Genomic DNA, 18,194 nt, shown 5'->3' with positions numbered 1-18,194 from the left:
CAACCTTCACTCTGAAATCAAAGCATTAATAGAATTTCCACAAATTCTTATTTCTGCAGAGGATATGAAACTGGCACATTAGCGCGTTTTTCAAATAGCTTTGTGAGTATGTTAAATTACTGTAATATAAAGAATGAACGTATGTTATTACCAGAGTCCAATAAGAATAAGAGCCTCATTGTGCTGTCATACACAGAAATAGATACTGAGAGAGTTGTTACCCCACATAGCTGACAATGTAATATCTGAATACAGTTTTTTCATACAGCTAACATACAGTCCTTCTGAAAGCACTACTACTGCTTATGATCAAATTTAAACATCACAGAAATGTCCTCCTCCTTAAAGCAAGGGAAACTGAAGAATTTCTTCCTCCTCTCCCCAAAATGAAGTGACCTGTGAAAAGGTAAATAGCAAATATATGCAGAAAGCTGGGAACTGAAGCAGACAAGAAACAGTGCCAGAGAGGCAAGATGATTTCTTCATCAATTTCAGCATGCCACATTGACAAAGATGAAGAAATACCAGTAAAGACATGAATCCCGAAAGTCTAGAGGATTTATACTGACAGCCTGAGTGTTTACTAACTAAACTACACTCAGAGGTGTTTATAGGAAACACCCTAAAGGTACAATGCTGACTCAGCAATGCTTCTTTTACTTGAAATTGACAAGATGGAATTTTTTCTGTCCCTGAGTCTTCCATATGAGCATTGTCAGAAGAAAGCCGATTACCTCTCAAAAACAAAAAACCAACCCCCCCCCCCCCCAACTAAAACATATTCTTGCAGCGTCCTACACGTTTTAATTCATCATGTAACTTTTATTTCAGGGCACAGCATTAGGGCTTTTCCTTAAAATGCCGATCTGCTTTTTGATCTTTACTGCTGACATGAAATAAAAGAGCTGTACATTACATAAATCTTCAGTTTTGCTTAGCTTGAAGCTGATAAAAAGAGAAAGAGAAAACAAAGCCAACTGCATAAATCCTTCCAAACCAAAAGACATTCCCTTTACCCCAACTAACATTCATTTCTGCACATCTTGTTTGAATTATCATCTGAAGTTAGTCTTGTTCCATCTCCAGAACAAGTCAAACAGCAGAGCATAAAGATATGGCTATATGAATAAAAACACATGATCTACTTGGTCACTGAAAACCTAAAAATAAGCTCAGACAGAAAAATGTTATCTAGCAATTGACTTGTTACTTTGATCCCTTCGTTTCTGTATTCTGTCACACGCATTCAACCCAGCAGCTACTGGAAGCATCGGCATGCACCTTCAATGTGCTGCAAATCAACAGCCTGAGGAAATCGCTGCACTTACAGAGCTGTGACATTCAATTCAAATAAGACAGTATCATATTATAGGAAGGAAAAGTTAAATTTTAAGACAAAGCGCAAGAACTGTGGCACTAGGGACTATAAAACGTAGCAAATCTGAACAGGTGGCACAGCAACAGTTTATCAGATTCCCTGGCTCTGATTTTCTTGTACAGAAAAACTGATCTCCACTAGGATTCATAAAATGGGAAGGTCTTTCTTGTCTGTACCCTTTTGCTTCTGAATCATTACATGAAAGTTAAGACAATGTTTGCTATACCGAAAAAAGTTAGGATTGTTTTTAGTTACTTTTTTTAATTTCGATTTTTCATTCAAAAAGTCAAATCAGCTATTTTGAGATTAAAAATAAGTTTTTAAGGGTTTTTATATATTTATTTGCAGCATGCCTCGATTAATCTACCACCAATAGTACACCTTCAAAGTTCAAATCTCAGGCCTGAATTAGAAAGACTTGAAGTCTGATCTTCTGCTTATCAGGTGAATGCTGCAGTGAATATTTATTTTAAAGGAAGATGCCCACTGTTTCAAAGTTGTTCCATTTTGCTTACGCCTTCTGAAAAATCATCCATTACGAAAGCAAACAAGGAGAAACAAACTTACTTCTCTCCAGCCTCATGACTTCAACCTTGATTCCAAACTGTGCCCCAACAGACATTCCAATGACGGTACACAGAAATCAAGAGGGAAACAGGAGAAATGTCAAGAAGAGAAATGATCTCCTAAACCAACCTAGTCAATAGTCTTATGATTAAAACACTCCTAAAGGATGAGAGAGGCGCGAACTGAATCTTGGTTTTCCACACATTATACAAACAACGCTCATGCTCTTAGAAAAAAGGAAACAACAGGATTGCACTGCTGCTGAGAAAATGTTCTATAGAGCTTTTTGGTGGTACATCCAGTTATTGGGTATGATCTCTGAGAGACTACAGTCTTCTTTTTTAACTACTGCTGATAGCTTACCCCTGGAAAATATGTCATAGCAGAACCACAGGAAAAAGTGCAATGTGCTGCAAAAGCTGTGTATGCTTTAACATAAATCCCTACACTTACTGAAAGCACTTTTAACTGTTACAACTAAATGCATACACAAAACCAACTGTCAGAGGAAACACAATGAACAGATAACGGAAGATATCCCCAGTGATAAAGAACAGACGTGAATGGAAGTGGTCAACGGCAGAGTGAACCTCCTGTACAGAAAAGAGTAAGTAGCACTTTAAATTTCTATCCAGCACTGAGCACAGGACCTTAAAAATGTTAAGGTCAAAGAAAGAAAGGACAGTATCATGTGGCTTGGATGCGCTGCTAAGAAACCACATAGATGTAGTCAAAGGGCACTGCCTCCAAATCCAAAACATTCTTCTTGATATTGCATTAGTAACATAGTGCTTACTAAATATATCACTACCTAAAGACTTACCACCTTTTAAAATAACTTTCAAATGATCATTAAATCCTATGGTGTTGGCTGTTAATTTTACTCCTGGAAAAAATAGGTAATAGCAGTAGAACCAGAATTAGTGAGCTGGACAAGACACAGGGACAGTTTGCAGTGGTTAGAACTTTACATGCAATTAATTCCTTTCACAAATGCATATGCTCACAGAAATGATTGATTTTACTTCTCGTGGTATTAAAAAAAGAAGCAGAGCAGGGAAATTTGTTCTTGAGAAGTCAACAACCATTGAGAGGAAGAGGAAAGGAGGGGAGAAGCCTCGAGCCTACAAGAATTTGTAAATAGTAACAGTGAGGCAAAATCTTGCTCATTAAAAATAAAATCTGGAGGGAGGAACAAAAATGTTAGGACTGGCTCAGAGATGTGCACAAGAATAAACCTTATAGACATTCAACAGCCTCATTCAACAGATTGCCCACAAGAAACACGGAAAACATTCACCCCAGTGCACTGTAACTGCTTGCACGATTAATGTTTAAAACGTATTTTATGATATAAACTTTCTTGTATGACCTCAATTATCAATAGAAAACCAGTGTTAAAACGTAACACAGAATTAATGTAATTAAAAGTATTTAATTACAACATGCTTTCAACATTTCCCTAATATAGCTATTATGTGATTTGCAGTAGAAAAACTATATTAAGGCACCTTAGTTTCAGTTGTAGGTGCATTCTAATTTCCCTTTTTCCCCACCAACATGAAAATTTTTTAATCAAAGGAATATCTGTATCTAAGGATCATGTATTTTATGGAAACTGTATTATACGTGCATTTAGTTGTTCTGTTTACAGCATATGCTTCCAATAATACAAATTACTATGGCACTTCTTACCTTCCATTTTCAGGGTGAAAGGAATTTACCACAATAAATTATGCTTTCTTCCTATTTCTAGTACTTACCATCTCAAAGTTGAAATACATCCTTCAGAACTTAATTGCAAAGGATTTTTCATTAAGTTTTGGAATCAAAGCTTTCTATTTTTAGCATTTTTTTAGTATTACCTTTTTAGTCAGAGGAAGTATTTGTATGCCTTTGTTGTCTTCTCACTTGTGCTAATAACACTGGGATGTTTGTTTTTGTTTAAAAAAAACACACAACCTATTCCCACAACAGCTGCTTTCATCACTAACAGGTAACCAGCAATGTCCATATTAAACAAATTTTAGAAGACGCAAATACTGAGGAGTCTCTCTCCATTAGACTGCACAAGCCTGAAAGCTTTGACAGTATGCTGCAACACCAGGGCTTCACATTCCACAGTAATACAGCAAACTTGAGACCCATCATTGCCAAAGTCCCAGACCAACACACTTAGAAGCACAAACAGCACTATGTAGGTTCCAATAAACACCAAGCAAAAATTATAGTCGTGCTAATTAACTTAAGGCTATAAATATTGTACCTGCCTAGTAGTATAGGCAATATTAATGACTGCCGCCAATCACTGCATGTCAATGCAATACAAAATATAAAGGTGTCTTGACCCATATACAAAGGAAATACCTCTCTGAAGTACTGGAGGATGTTGGCCCCAGTGCAACTACTCCTGGCAGATGACAGCCAGCATTCCATTCATGTAGTAGCACCACTGAACTCCTTGCAGACAAAGCACTCCTGTATTTACAGGATGGAAGCAGATGAACTGCATCTGCTTTGGCAGTAGCATGCCTTACTGACTCCAATTTTGACTTCTAAGAAAGCAAACTGAAAGTTAGTAGGAAACAATCATCAGTACTGGGGACTGCATTAAGGCTACACTAAACTTTGAGAAAAGGATTTGTGGCAATTCAGTCAGTGCCTGGTGCAAGTGTTTGATGTAGCGATAATAAACTGTTATGACCTATAATTTATATTTTGTCCACCGGTTTTAAAAGGAACGTTATCTGTCTACATGAGGATCACACACTATGGAGTCTGCATCTGTGTGTAGTTACTGAAGGCTGTAGTGGCAGTAAATCTCCAGCAGAGAAAGAGACAGAGCCTTATAGATTCAGACGTTCACAATCTGAAGGCTGTTTCAGAACTTAAGGGCACACACAATATTGCCATATTAATATGCCTGAGAAAATAACCAGGGGTAGAAGGGAAATGGAAACAAGAGTATGTTTCAGGTTGGAAACAAAGCCTCCTGTACTCTGCTGTCTCTACTATCTGCTTTACTGATAACTTTATCCTCCCAGCTATCAAACCAGACAACCTAGATTTATGTTTTGCTTTCGTTTACCTTATAATGGCCACCATACAACAGGGCAATAGGCAGAGCATAAAGCACACCCACTTAATCTTTCTACCACAACATATATTAAGCGTGCATCTTATACAATCCTGACAGTCCCTGAGAATCAGAAGTCCCTATTTTCCCAGGCTCCACAAAAGCGTATGGCCCACACGGAACATATTGAATATACAAACCTGCAGAGGAAGATTGTTTTAAGGTCTGGAACTCACAGCAGGAACCAAGCTAAGTTCAGTTCCACTTGGAAGCCATAAAAGCATGGGTTTAAAAAAAGTGCAGCAGTATCTGGTGTTTGATATCTAACAGTATGCAACATGTTTATGACATGTATTAGTCTACAAAATCTGAGTTCATAGCCTGGGACAACAAAGCAGAGCTCGGCTCTGGCATATGTAGTGGGAAATAGAAAGGCATGTCTCGTAGTGTAATGGATATTGCCGCTCCCTCAAGAGCTTGAGCTGCATAGAGCAGGTGGTTCAATGAAAGACATCAGCACTTTGGAAAAAATTAAAATACAATTAAAAGAGCAATTAAATAGCAGCTGGTTTAAATAAGAGTCTATTCAGATGGGTTTTACTGTAAGAACAACTCAATTCAGTTCTGCAGAATTATTTCTCAGAATTGAAAGGGAAGAAAGTTTAGATAAATACGTAGTAACTAAAACTGTCTCAGTCACACAGCACTAGGTTAAAAACGTTACCAAATTAATGAAATTTAGATGATGTATCACTTTAGAACTACTTTAAAAGTAGTCTGATTCCAAGTCGAACAATCAGGTCCTGTGGCACTTTCTGTGGTCTTAAAACAGCTTTTCCCTAATTTACAAAAAAACCTTCCCTCTCCCTCACATGAAGTAAAATAACCACAGAAGCAACAAAAGAACGAGCCCAAGTATATAATGGAAAGAGCGAAACATACCAACACATACAACAACACACCAAGCCTACATCTTGAAAAAAAAAAAAAGAAAAAAGTTTTATATATTAAATGAGATCAACAGAAATAAGTGTTAAAAAGGGTCATGGTTAATTTCAAAATATGCTTTAAAGGGTAGGACTGTCTCCAGGAAGAAGGAGTTACTTGCCAAGCAGGAAATCATGTCAATACGAGCTATTCTTAATCATCATAGTCTCATACAGTGGAGAAAATGTAGTCATTTTACCAAGTGAACACCACTTCTTATTTTCATACCTCAAAGTCTTCTCCTCCTTCCTCTCCCCCCACCCAACACCCTTTCTCTACAGCAAATATTATATGAAGACAAATGGTGGATTCTGTGTTTGAAAACGTTTGTTGAGTTTGGGGTATTTTTCCCAATTTTAACATGAAGTAGAATTAGAAAAGTGTTATGTATAACCCAGTGAGAGTCTGAATCAACTCAGTCTATACTGAATTAGATTTTGCGTTAATTTTCCAGGCTTGTGAGTTTGTATCTCATCGTCTTGACAGCAAAGATACAAAAGGAAACTGGTGTCCCATGTATAAAAGCCAATAATCCCATACAGAATATTTTCCAATAAATGGATTGCCAAAATGCAACTAACTGCAAAAGGAAAAAGGGTTTTAAATGAGGAATTGCACTTCCTCTACAGTGTTCATTTAGTATTAGAAGACAGTTTGGCAAACATACTGAAAAAGGGGCACTGCAACTGAACCAGACCTTGCCATCTTTCCCTTCCACGCAGCGTGCTCCATGGATCATTCTCCTCCTTACTAGGAAAAGTAATCTGAGCTACCTCCATTGAATTCTGCAACATGCTTAGGTGAGAAGGAAAATAAGGAACAGCTCTCAGGCTGCTCTTTACGATAACAGAGCCTGAGACAGGAGCAACCCTTCCATTCCTCCATGCTGGAGTACTCTGGAGGTTTCAGTTCTGCCATCAGCCAATAACTACAGAGCCAAGGCTTTAATTTCTTAAATTTTTCAAAGTTTTAGGTTTTATAAGGCTGGTAAGCAAGATTTTAAAATATATACACTGTGGTTGAAAAACTTCCAAAGTACTGTAAAAAAATCTCTTACATATTAGACTATTATCAGTTCAATTTCACTTTCAATTGAATAAAAATTTCTTTCTACACTCACTTGTGGGGAGTACAAGAAAGTAGAAAATTAAGCAAAGACAAATCATCCTGTTCTGCACAAGATTTAGATGGAACATAAAAGGCTAAAATCTCATCCCCTAAGTATTTTAGCAGTGCAGCTGAACGGCTACTTGTGCCCTATATAGAAGTGATAAAAAATGTAGTTAAATTTTAATTCAACTGTCTTTCCAAAACAAGTGTTATCATGGCGTCATATAGCATGAAACAAAACAGAATGCATACGTAAGCATACCATTGGCATATGCATATATACACATATTGTGCAAAGCACGATCAGTTATACCTGAAAAATAACCATGCTTACCTGTTAATGTAACTTAAAGCAACATAGGTTGGTTGCTGAAGTTCTTGTTTCTCTAATACACGTGGGTCTGTATCTGGAATAAAAAAAACACGCACTGAATTGAGTTTTCTATATTTACATTGAAACATATGGGACTATATACTGCAAAGTAACATAAACAAAGACAAAAGAGATATAAAATAGCTCAATCCAGTTTATCCATATAGAGTATGCTTAGCACAGCACAATCATTTGTTCATTCATTCATAAACACAGTATTGCATTACTTTACACAAGAATTTGAAACATCAACAGTGATGTAATTTCCAACTGTCACACAAGCTTTCACAATCCCCCTCATAAATATTAGTTTTCACGGCTTTCCATGATTTACAGTGTTAAAATGATCAAGCTTTCTTCTTTTTTGACGTAGCTATTTCTAAATATGGTTGACACATTTTGAGATGTGACAAGAGTGATTAGATCTCTTAAGATGGGACTTGATACTTTTCTTCTGCTTCTCTGAGTTTTGCTTTCTCCCTTCTCTACAGCTTATTTTCTGAAGCTCTCAATCAGAAAAGTCAGACAAAAACGCACTTGAAGCAAAATGCTTGCCAAGCAGAGCATTCATTGCCCACCAAACGCCCTGAAGCAAACATGATCCTATTCCCTCAAGTGCATTCATTCTAACTAAAGAATATGTTTTCAATCACTGTTTTCATTGTCCTTTTCAGTTAAGTTCTGTTTTATCTAACAAAGAAGTAGTCTTGGTTTAAATTTCTGAAACCAAAAATAAAGGAGTATGCCCATAGTTTACGTAGTTCTCTTACACAAAAAAAAGAAGAAAAAAAAAAAAAGGATTACATCGAGGTTTCAAATACAGCCTTGCCCGACATTTTAGAAATGTACCTTTAGGAGCTGGGCATAAGCAGTCTTTAAAAGTTCACAATGGAAAATGTGCATCATGCCTGTGCAGATTACTACATAGTCATTAACAACATATTTTATGCATTACTTTAAAAGCAATTCTGGGTGCAACTTCTGCATTTAACTATAAAGAATACAAACTGCTTTTACTAAGTGTCTCCCCATAGCACTGCTGCTATCCATCTTTTACTTCTGAGAAGCATCTACTTTAAGTTGGGGGGGGGGGGAGCAGGGAGAGGAAATTCAAGCAAAACCTGTATTCTCGATTGTTCTTGCTTCGTCCTACAACTTTAAGCATTATTAATCTTTAAAAGCTCATTATCTTGATGGCCACAGTTTTTTTAACCTGATCAGTTGCTTCTGGTGGGTTTTGTGGTTTTTGTTTTGTTTTTAAAACACAATTGTTTTGAAATCTCTCTCTGCTGCCCTGCCTTTTTAACTAAACTGAATGGGGACTGTGCCCAAGGTAGGTGCATTGGTAACACCACTGCCAAAAGCAGATAATGTCTTTATTCAGTGAGAAGGGATTCCCCTGTCTCACCCCTTCAAAGATTCTAATCTTTCTTCCTACATCTGCTCCTGCAAAGCTCAGGCTCCAGGAGTTGCTAACATGCATTTATCGATATGTCCCTAAAGAGATAAATACCTTTAAGGAAGTTCAGAGAAGAGGAATAAAAGCACAAGTGCCAATCCAACCAGCAACCCGAAGCCTGTTATCCTTAAAAGGAGCACATCTTGGTGGTGCCTGGGGAAATGCATCAATTACCAGCATATCATGCTGTGCTCCATATTGAGCTAACCAAAGACAGCAACGCACCAGCTATCTTCCGCATCATCTTTATAATTCACTTCTCTGAGGCAAGATTAGGTTCACGCAACACACAAAGATCTTTTACTTGCCTTTGTTTCTACAAAACCCCCAGTCATTTAGCAGGCCAAGCATACAACTGCTGTCACTGTGAGCTCGGTTAGTTTTACACCTCGGCGGTGCATGGCCTGCCACGAAACTGCCTCGATCCAGAATGTCAGAATGCCTGCAGAGCACTAGTCCCAGACAGGACTATCTGAGAACTACCTCAACTCAAGTTTAGGCATCTGTGGTTAAATGACTACATTTCTACTAATCCAGTTCTTAAATGGGATTAACCTCCATCTATAAACAACAGTTTCTTAGACTGAAGTAGACAAAATTAGGGCTGGTTTACAACAGAGTACTACATGTATCTGTGGGAGAGGGACAAGGGAAAGCTCTAATGAAGAGTCTACCACCTTTCTGCTGCTCGCCAGCAGCTCACCATAACACCAGCTGAAGATGAAAATGCAAAGACAAAACCCAAAAGCCCCATATCTTTTGGAGGAGCACAAGTCCTGTCTCTCAGTAGGTGCTGCCTCACGCACGAGGAATGCACTGCACAGTCTCTATTCACTCTATTCCCCCCTCCACATACCAGACTCCAGATGTATTTCAAGTCGATTGTGCTGTATATCTCAAATTCCACCAAAAAATAATCCAGGAGGTGGTCAAGAAAATCTTGTATGAATTTAGCACTCAAAATGCTTGACAATTTTTATTCCTCTTGCAACCAGCTGCTGGGTTGCTGGTCATAAGAACGCCACATTCACTTCTGCGTTGTAGCGGGAACTGTACATATTATTTCTCTTTTCCAGCTATAGTAACATAAGATAAAAAGGAAGCACAGAAACTTGTGCTGGGGCCACCGCACAGCCCTCAGAGAGGATCAGAAAGGAGCAAAGACCGGGCCAGCTGTGCCACGGGTATCAGCAGCCACATGGCCACAGCACAGCCCTTCCCCAAGTGGAAGGGCATAAAGACTATACCAACAGTCCCACTGCACCCACCAAAAGCCGGCACAGCCTTGCTATCCAGGGCACATGCACACTTTGCTCACCACTGCCAGCTTTTTTCTCACTGACTTAAAATGCCACCAGTCCATTCCTTCCCACCTCCGTTCCCTCTTCCTCATCCTCTGACCAACCTCAGCCAGCGCCTTCCCCCTCTCCTGCCCCTTCCTAACCCTGGTTCCTGCTACTCATCCTGCCTCCCCTGTCGTTCTCTCCTGCCCTTGCTGCCCACTCCTTTCCCTTCAAAATGTCCCCACATACAAACAAGGAAAAAAATCACATAGAAACGCCTATAATCACTTGTTCAGTCTTGTACCACAGGACTGAACTTATATACAATTCTTTCCCTGTGCTGCCCTCTTCCCTGTGGTCCCTGACTCCTGGCACTTATTGTATCTTACTTCCAATTTTGACAGTCTTGACTTACTTTCTTGATGTTAGTTAGCATGCTTTTGAGCACAGGGTGAATCTACATTATTGTTAACAACTACAGAAAGACCACAACCATCCTAAGGTCGCTAAACCAAAAAAAAAAAAAAAAATTTAGAATGATTAGCTGGCCTTTGTTTTTTTTTTAAAGATAGCAAACACAGCTACAGTGAGATTAAGTAGCAGTACTTCCTCATGCTGAACTTTCTAGTCTGGTCTTCCAGTGCTGTGCTCTCTCACACCTAAACACATTCATACAGACACTAACACCGTTTTCTAACAGACACTGCCCAAAGCCACAGCCTCTGAACGCATGTTACCCCACTGACCAGGACGCTATGTATCAGCCAACACTCAACTATCTGAGTCGAGGATGACAAACAGTGGAGGCAAAAATCTGTTGTCAGTCTCACAAAATGGCCCTGTATAATGTAAAATGTTTAGTCAATGTTTCTTCAAACATGCATAGGCTGGTGTGTCAGCCAAAAGTAGCCTAAACAGTTTCCAAACAGACACCTATAATGGATTAAACACTCACAGATGACAAATCTTTTTCTTGAAAAGTATTTAAGCAGTACAACCTAGGACTGATCTGAGCTCACTCTCTCATAAGAAAAATACCCAGACAGCACACACATCAGAACAAGTACAGGTTTTAAAGGAACTGGTTGATTAGCATTACTTTAGTTACCCTCTCTTCTTGAATTAACACAGCCTATCAAAGACTCGTTACTTCATTAGTTTTGCAGCAACACTTTAAATCTGGTAGAACAAATTGCCACCCGCTGTACATTAGTTGTCTTCATTGCTTGTCTCTTCTCATAAGCACTACATTCCACTGATTTCATTCCACAGTGGGAAGAGAGAAAGCATTATGTACTTTCTGTAATGTTGTGAGATTTTTTTAGCTATCTTCTCTTATTTTACTATGGTGTTAATATCTTGGAAACCCTGTTTTTTTTTTCTTTTTCATTAATGACATGTTATAAAAATTAAATTTTTATTTCATATAAACTATGCCAGGGTTTTGTTACAGGTCCCCCCACCTGACTCTTAAAGGACTAAAGTGTGGGTCCTAACACCAACAAGAGAGAGTTACTCAATTAATCATCCATAGGATTAGACACCTTCAATTTCTCACATCTGCAAACTGTTTCATACTGGGCAACCAGATAAGTAGCATGAGCATATAATTAAGGCTAAGACTGTAAATTGCTCCATCTTTGAACTACTCAAAGGAAGCCACGCATCTTCCGTGGAGCATATTCTCACAAAATGAACCCCTGACTACTGAACCAAGCTATGATCATTAAGTCTCCTCACTCTACACAGAAATAACTCACAGCTTGAAAAAAACTGCAAAATCCTAACCTGGTGAAGTATTTTAAAAAGAGCAAATAATAAAAAGACATATGCATCCTGTGTAAGTAGATGTCATCAATTATATAAGTTTATTCTACATGAGTATTCCCGCACAAAAATACACGCCACATCTTCGTTACTATATCTAGAACAAGTTTTGCCCTAGAAGATACAAGAAAGTTATCATAAGCAACTTCACATGAGAACTTCACTTTCATAAAGTTCCTGCATTTAAATCACTGTGAAAAATCAACTTTTCACCTTATAAAGGGCACACAGAAAAGTGCTAACAAATTTCAGTGGCATTATTTTACAGCTGCAAGCTTTCTTCTTGCAGGGACTACGAAAGGTCACTACCACTAGCAAAGTGGTAAAGATAGTCTCAGAAGAAAAAATAATGACCTAAAGGAGGGAAAGTTTAAACTACTCTTCAAGATCTTGAATACAAAGTAGCCAGTACTGCTTTTACCCCACTGTGCCACCACTTAACAGGCAGAAGTTGAGGTCAAGATTGACCAGAGTCCAGGTACTGAAAGGACTTACGAATCCCTGTTCACATACAAATGAAGTGACTGGATTTTCAAGATTTTTTTGGTAACTGTAACCCTCCAACAGACTCACTGATGTTGTAAATATTACCCGGGGGGGTGTGTGGGGTGGGGGGTGTGTGGGGTGGGGTGGGGGGCAAGGGTCTGTGTCCATATCTTAAAAAGACTTAGGTTTGAAAATCACATCTTCTATCAGCCATGCCATTACTTAAGCCAAATAGTTGCAACAAAAGCAGTAAGAGAAACTCCCCTTGTCAGCCCAAGGGAGTTATTTCTGTTTCTGTTTCATCTCAAAAAGAACAACAAAATGCCTCAAATGCCATGAAAATAATGGCCCTGCAAAGGATTTTAAAAGCACTAAACTTCATATTTACAAGGACCAAGGACTTGCATTACGATCTGTCTCCCAAGTAACTTGGAGATGTTTATGATCTCACCTTTCTGTGCAAGATCACAGTGGAATGAACTGCCAAGCCAGAGGTCCCCCAGATTCACAACTGGCTTTGTCAGAACATCCGTACACACGTTCCACTCGCCCACCACCAGCTTCACAGAGTGCCTGTCTTGTATTTCACTTGGCCTTGAAAACTGGCTGATATAAGTCCGCTCAGCTAATTAATTAAAACCTACACTTCCCTTGAAACTAGCTCGCTTCACTAATGATGCCAAGGCAAACATTTCTGTTGGCTTCCTCAAAAGTCTGCAATTGTTCTTAACATGGATGTAGCTTAAAAAGCCAGAAACAGATAAATTCAACGTTCCTGGAAATCATTCCCCATCCAAAACCTCCAATTACAAGGAAGCCACTATGAATATCACAGTTTCAATTCCAAATGCAGTGTTATTCAGGTCTTCTTATGAATTTAAAGGATAAGATCGCAGACAACTATGATTTTACAGATACTAACACAGTCCCCTAATTATATCTTTAATAGAAAAAAAATTCCCCTTTTCTCCTAAAAGGAGATGATGCTCTCTACACTTCAAAGACAGAACATTGGAGGATAAATACCATGATTCTGCAAGAGTTTTAAACCTACTTGACTGGAAGAACACCTTAATATTTACAAACAAGTTTAAATTCTTTCCAAGTTCATGGTATTAAATGCCACAGAAGTGGGTTTACTGAAATGTGTGAAACAGATTACTTACCAAACTCTTTCACATTTCCAGATTAAGCTCTCATTAAATAGATGACTAAGCAAGCTACATTCAGACAAGTACAAACAAGAAAACACTGTCTTTATTTCAGTTTTCCCAGTTTCAGTGAACTCCACAGGCTTCAGGATATTTTTTGTACGAAATTCTCCCTGTTTGGTCTATGCCAGACTTGCAAAAATTTCTCAGCTGCAAACAGTTTATTTCCCCCGCATCAACTTGCTCGTAAGTGCATGAAGCCATGCAAAAAAAAATCCTGAAAGACACAGCCTACATAAATACAACACGAAGGTCATGAAACTGCAGTCTTTCTGGCCCGCTGGGAGACAGCTCTATCAGGCTGACGGTGCTCTACTGGCACTCCGCTGCTGGTCAAACCGAGCCTGTGTATTTCCACCCAGCAACTGATGGATTATAATTGCTGCGTTAGTGCAGGAGTACAAAACCAAGGTAAGGCATCATAGGTCACAGTCCAAAGTTTAAACTACTGTGGACCTCGCCTAAAGCCTGCACGCACAAAAAAGTTAGCATTAATCTTAACAACTGCAAATTCCATATTATGCATGTAAGCAAGTGGTTAGCAAAAAGAAATACCAAAGAGAAGATTTATTTGAATGAAGGCTGCCTCAGGAAAAAAAGCCAACAAGTACATATTGGGAATGCACACGCAGGCAGCTGGAAGGCACAGAAAGCAGAATCTGCTGACTTAACACCCTGCTTTAGCACACACTAGTCTCTTCACAGAGGTGCCCTTCACAGGGAAGTGAGGCAGTCTTCATTAAAGTTCTAGAAGAAAATGAGAATTTGTAAAAACTGGGTCTTCATAGGAAATGCACCCTGATCATAGGGATACTACTCCAGCATTTTACCTTCACTATGTGTTACGACTGTGGAACCTGTAAGAAGCAGACAGAGGACGTCACTGCAAGAGGGACCATATAAAAATGGGGGGCACAGAATTTCGAAAGTAGCCTGCTGAAAATTAAAGCACAAAAACCTCCAATAACACCACAACCAACAGCATCAATTCACTGCTGCAGACCAACACACGTGAAACCCCATTTTATAAGACAAATTCTGTGAGACACAAGAACTCAGAGCTTTGTCGTACGAGAAACAGTATCTTGCTGGGTGATAAGGTCGTATATGCTACTTCAGATAACCTACACAGAAAGAAATCTGTGCTTTGGTCTTACAGCAGAGTAGAACATTTTTCATATAAACAAACAGAGGAGTAGAACATTTTTATATAACACCATTACTGAGCAATCCTGTTTCATCCTTGCAAGCTGACACTATTTAATTCAGACTGTGAACTCTTAGAAGTAAAGGCCATCTCTTACCTCCCATTGCCCAGTCAAAGAGGGTTCTGATTACAGCTTCACATGTGCTAATTTAATGCATAATTACTAAAAGGAATTCAGGTTAAAATGGTGGCTCAGCAACACAACTGAGCAGATCATTTGACATTTTCAGTTTTTAATTTAAAAATCAAATAGCCAAGTAAATGTAAACAAAAGGATTTGCAAATCTTCTGAAAAGTACCTTTCATTTAAAAAAAATATTATGATATAAGCATACGTAAGAAAAACATATTTCAGATATGGACAACAGAAAAGAGAAAGAATGCATGAAGTCGAATCACGGATTCTGAATCTTTAACGTGTTCTAATTTCTGCAATTAAGTTAATTATTGCACACTAGTAAGTGACCACAGTGCTCCTCAGTTGTTGAAAGCAACCTTTGGATCTGTCATGCTGTCTTCAAATAGGCAATTAGAGTGAAAAATGAGAGTGTGCATAACTTTCCTGTGCCATATATTACATATAAATAACACAACACACAAATAAGAACAGGACAGAAGTTCTCTACCCAAACACTTGATCAACTTAGTCATGCCTTCATCTGTTCGTTTGAAAATATATTACTTTGCTACTCTTGTGGTCCTTATTACAGACAATCTACTGCCTTAAGAAGAGTTTTCCCTGGCAAGAAATTAAAAGAACTTTCCATCCTCTGTCCCTAAAATAATTTGCATCAACTGAGTTTGGACAGCATCAAATGTGCTACGATAAACACGAGGTAGCGGACAGATCCAAGCAACTGATCTGGTGGTCCTTTGTGCCTCAGCGGGGCAATCTGGTTGACCAGAACTCACCTAAGGTTGCCCTAAGAGTTGCTTTCTTTCTTTACATGAATTTACAGTACTGTAAAACAAGTGCAGAATTTAAGAAATTATTTATTTAAAAGATATTAAAAAAAAAAAAAGGATCATATACTGTAAGCATCCTCAGTGGGAAGCTTGGAGGTCACATGCAGCCTGTGAGGGACAGCTCTCTGTCCTTACATGGTGTGTAAGCTCTCTGCGTACCATCCTGCACCCAAACCCCCTCTCTCCAGCACTGCAGCACAACTAGCATCCTCTCTCAGCAGAGAAATCCAAGCTGTGGCCCTTCCTGGTCCCATTAGAAGCTGGGCTGATTATAGACATACAGACCAGTCCACATGTGCCTCCTCAGACCTCTGGCACAGCTAAACAACAGGCTACCACCTACAGCCTGCGGTTGCCTCTGACAAAAGGGATGGCACCTGACCAACCAGTTTTTAAGCCAACTCCCATGTGCCCCCTCCTCCAAAAACCCAAACAAAACTCCAGCAGCAACTACAAAGCAGGGAGCTGTGTAGGAGGGTATAACCCCAATTCATTAAGAGAATAGTACTCTGCACCGTGATTGCAGACATCCTCATAATATTCTCTGTAGCTCATGTCTCAGAATATAAAAAGTAAGGCTGTAAATCAGATACTTAATTTCTATTCAAATGGAATGTAATTGCTGGTAACTAGCTGCAGAGCTACAGATGTCAGAAAAGGCGTTTCATGATCTTTCAGGTGTAGTGAACTGCAAGCACAATTCATGTGCTGTGATGCTTTTCCACTTATTATGTTAATTAGTTTTTATTTGAAACACACAATTATTGCTGCAACAAACACAATAATGAATGGTTACTTTTAATAGGTAGGATATTCATTAATCAAATCAACAGGAGATCAGCAAAGTGCTGGAAAGGTCCTATAGAGAAGGAAAAAAAAAGAAGTCTGCTGCTACTTCATTTTACTTTTTAAATTGTGAGATGTATTCAATTTTTAAGCATTTGAAATGTTAACATCTTGCTTGCAACTTCTAAGTGCAAATATACTTAATGAAGCTTGAAATAGAGAAAAATTAGAATGCCATTTTCACAGAATTTCCCAACATTTAATTCAAGTCAAATAATCTCATGAGGTGCCACTGGAGAGTGTTAAAATAAAAGGTCTATTCACACTTAACAGTCAAGCACACAGGACATAACATATATTACTAATCTCTAAAATGATCCCATTTCAATAATGAAATGAGTATTTTTATTCCTCACCACACTATGATGTTTCTTTCGCCCGAGTTTTAAAACTCATGTACTGTGGAAAGGCACTCACCTTTAATTCACCTGAGCTGGAGAAGGTCCCTAAAAGTAATTAAAAGAAGTCCAAGATTTAGGGATATTATTCTATACTGCAACAATAATAAAATTACATTTATGGCATGCAGCACCCTCCTCAAACACACACACCAGCACGATGCTCTTCTTAATCACTTTTGTAGGTCCTGACTACACTCGGTGCCCTCTGCATGAGTGGCAACACCACAGCTATGTTGGCAGAATCCTCTAATGGGGACACAGCAAGGGCACATCAAAAGGGCTTCTCTTGTTGACATAGTTGTATCACCTCCCCAGATGACACAGGAGGCCAATAAAAACACCCTGCCAGCATAGCTGTGAGCCCCCATGGGCAAGTGGGTATGGGGATGCCTGTCGGGGAAAGTGTTTTTCATTCCCTGTGCTGACAGACTGGAGAGAAGGAGGAAAAAGGCTGGAGGGTGCTTTCCAATGCAGACCCAGTCCTGCACGCAGTTTTTCTAGGTGTTCAGTCACAAAACCATGTTTCCAAAATTCACACATTTCTCCCCTCTCTAAGGTCATACACATCATTACCCATTACATTTGGAAGCTGACAAAAAAGAAAAGTGAGGAGCATTCATCATTCATCTTGCGTTCAGCATTTTGCCAAAATTATGAGGAAATAATTTCTTGAGTTGGCAATGGACTGATTGAGGGCTGAGATTAGTGGGTTTCTATGAGAACCCAGGCCTGGCCTGGGCAAATCCATTGGGAAGTTTGGCCTTTTTTGGGCAAAATCTGGTTAACTAGTAGTAGAAGAGCCATCTTTACATAAACCACAAGTCTGTGCTTTTTCAAATCAAGCATGTGAGATGAATACATGCTTAAATCCATATTCTAGGATAAACAGTTTTGCATAAAACAAGCAGTTATTTCAAAACAGCTAGTTTTCCTATTAAAAAAATTGAAAATTTATAGGCTTGTATTTTGCCTTTTTATTATTATTACTCAAATACTCAAACCCTTGTTCTCATCTAG

At 38.8% G+C, this 18,194-nt stretch overlaps 1 protein-coding gene across 1 annotated transcript in view; it reads right to left on the bottom strand.

The window, feature by feature from the left end:
- JAZF1 (JAZF zinc finger 1) overlaps positions 1-18,194 on the bottom strand; it is a 199,097-nt gene that overhangs the window by 81,954 nt on the left and 98,949 nt on the right. Inside the window, exon 2 of the mRNA XM_054193085.1 lies at positions 7,453-7,525. Within this exon, the coding sequence (XP_054049060.1) occupies positions 7,453-7,525 (73 nt within the window). The remainder of the gene's footprint in view (positions 1-7,452; positions 7,526-18,194) is intronic.

This window comes from Rissa tridactyla, chromosome 2 (assembly GCF_028500815.1).
Source record: "Rissa tridactyla isolate bRisTri1 chromosome 2, bRisTri1.patW.cur.20221130, whole genome shotgun sequence".
Lineage (NCBI taxonomy): Eukaryota > Metazoa > Chordata > Aves > Charadriiformes > Laridae > Rissa > Rissa tridactyla.
Note: the sequence above shows the minus strand (reverse complement) of the source record. Positions and strands in the feature narration are given on the sequence as shown.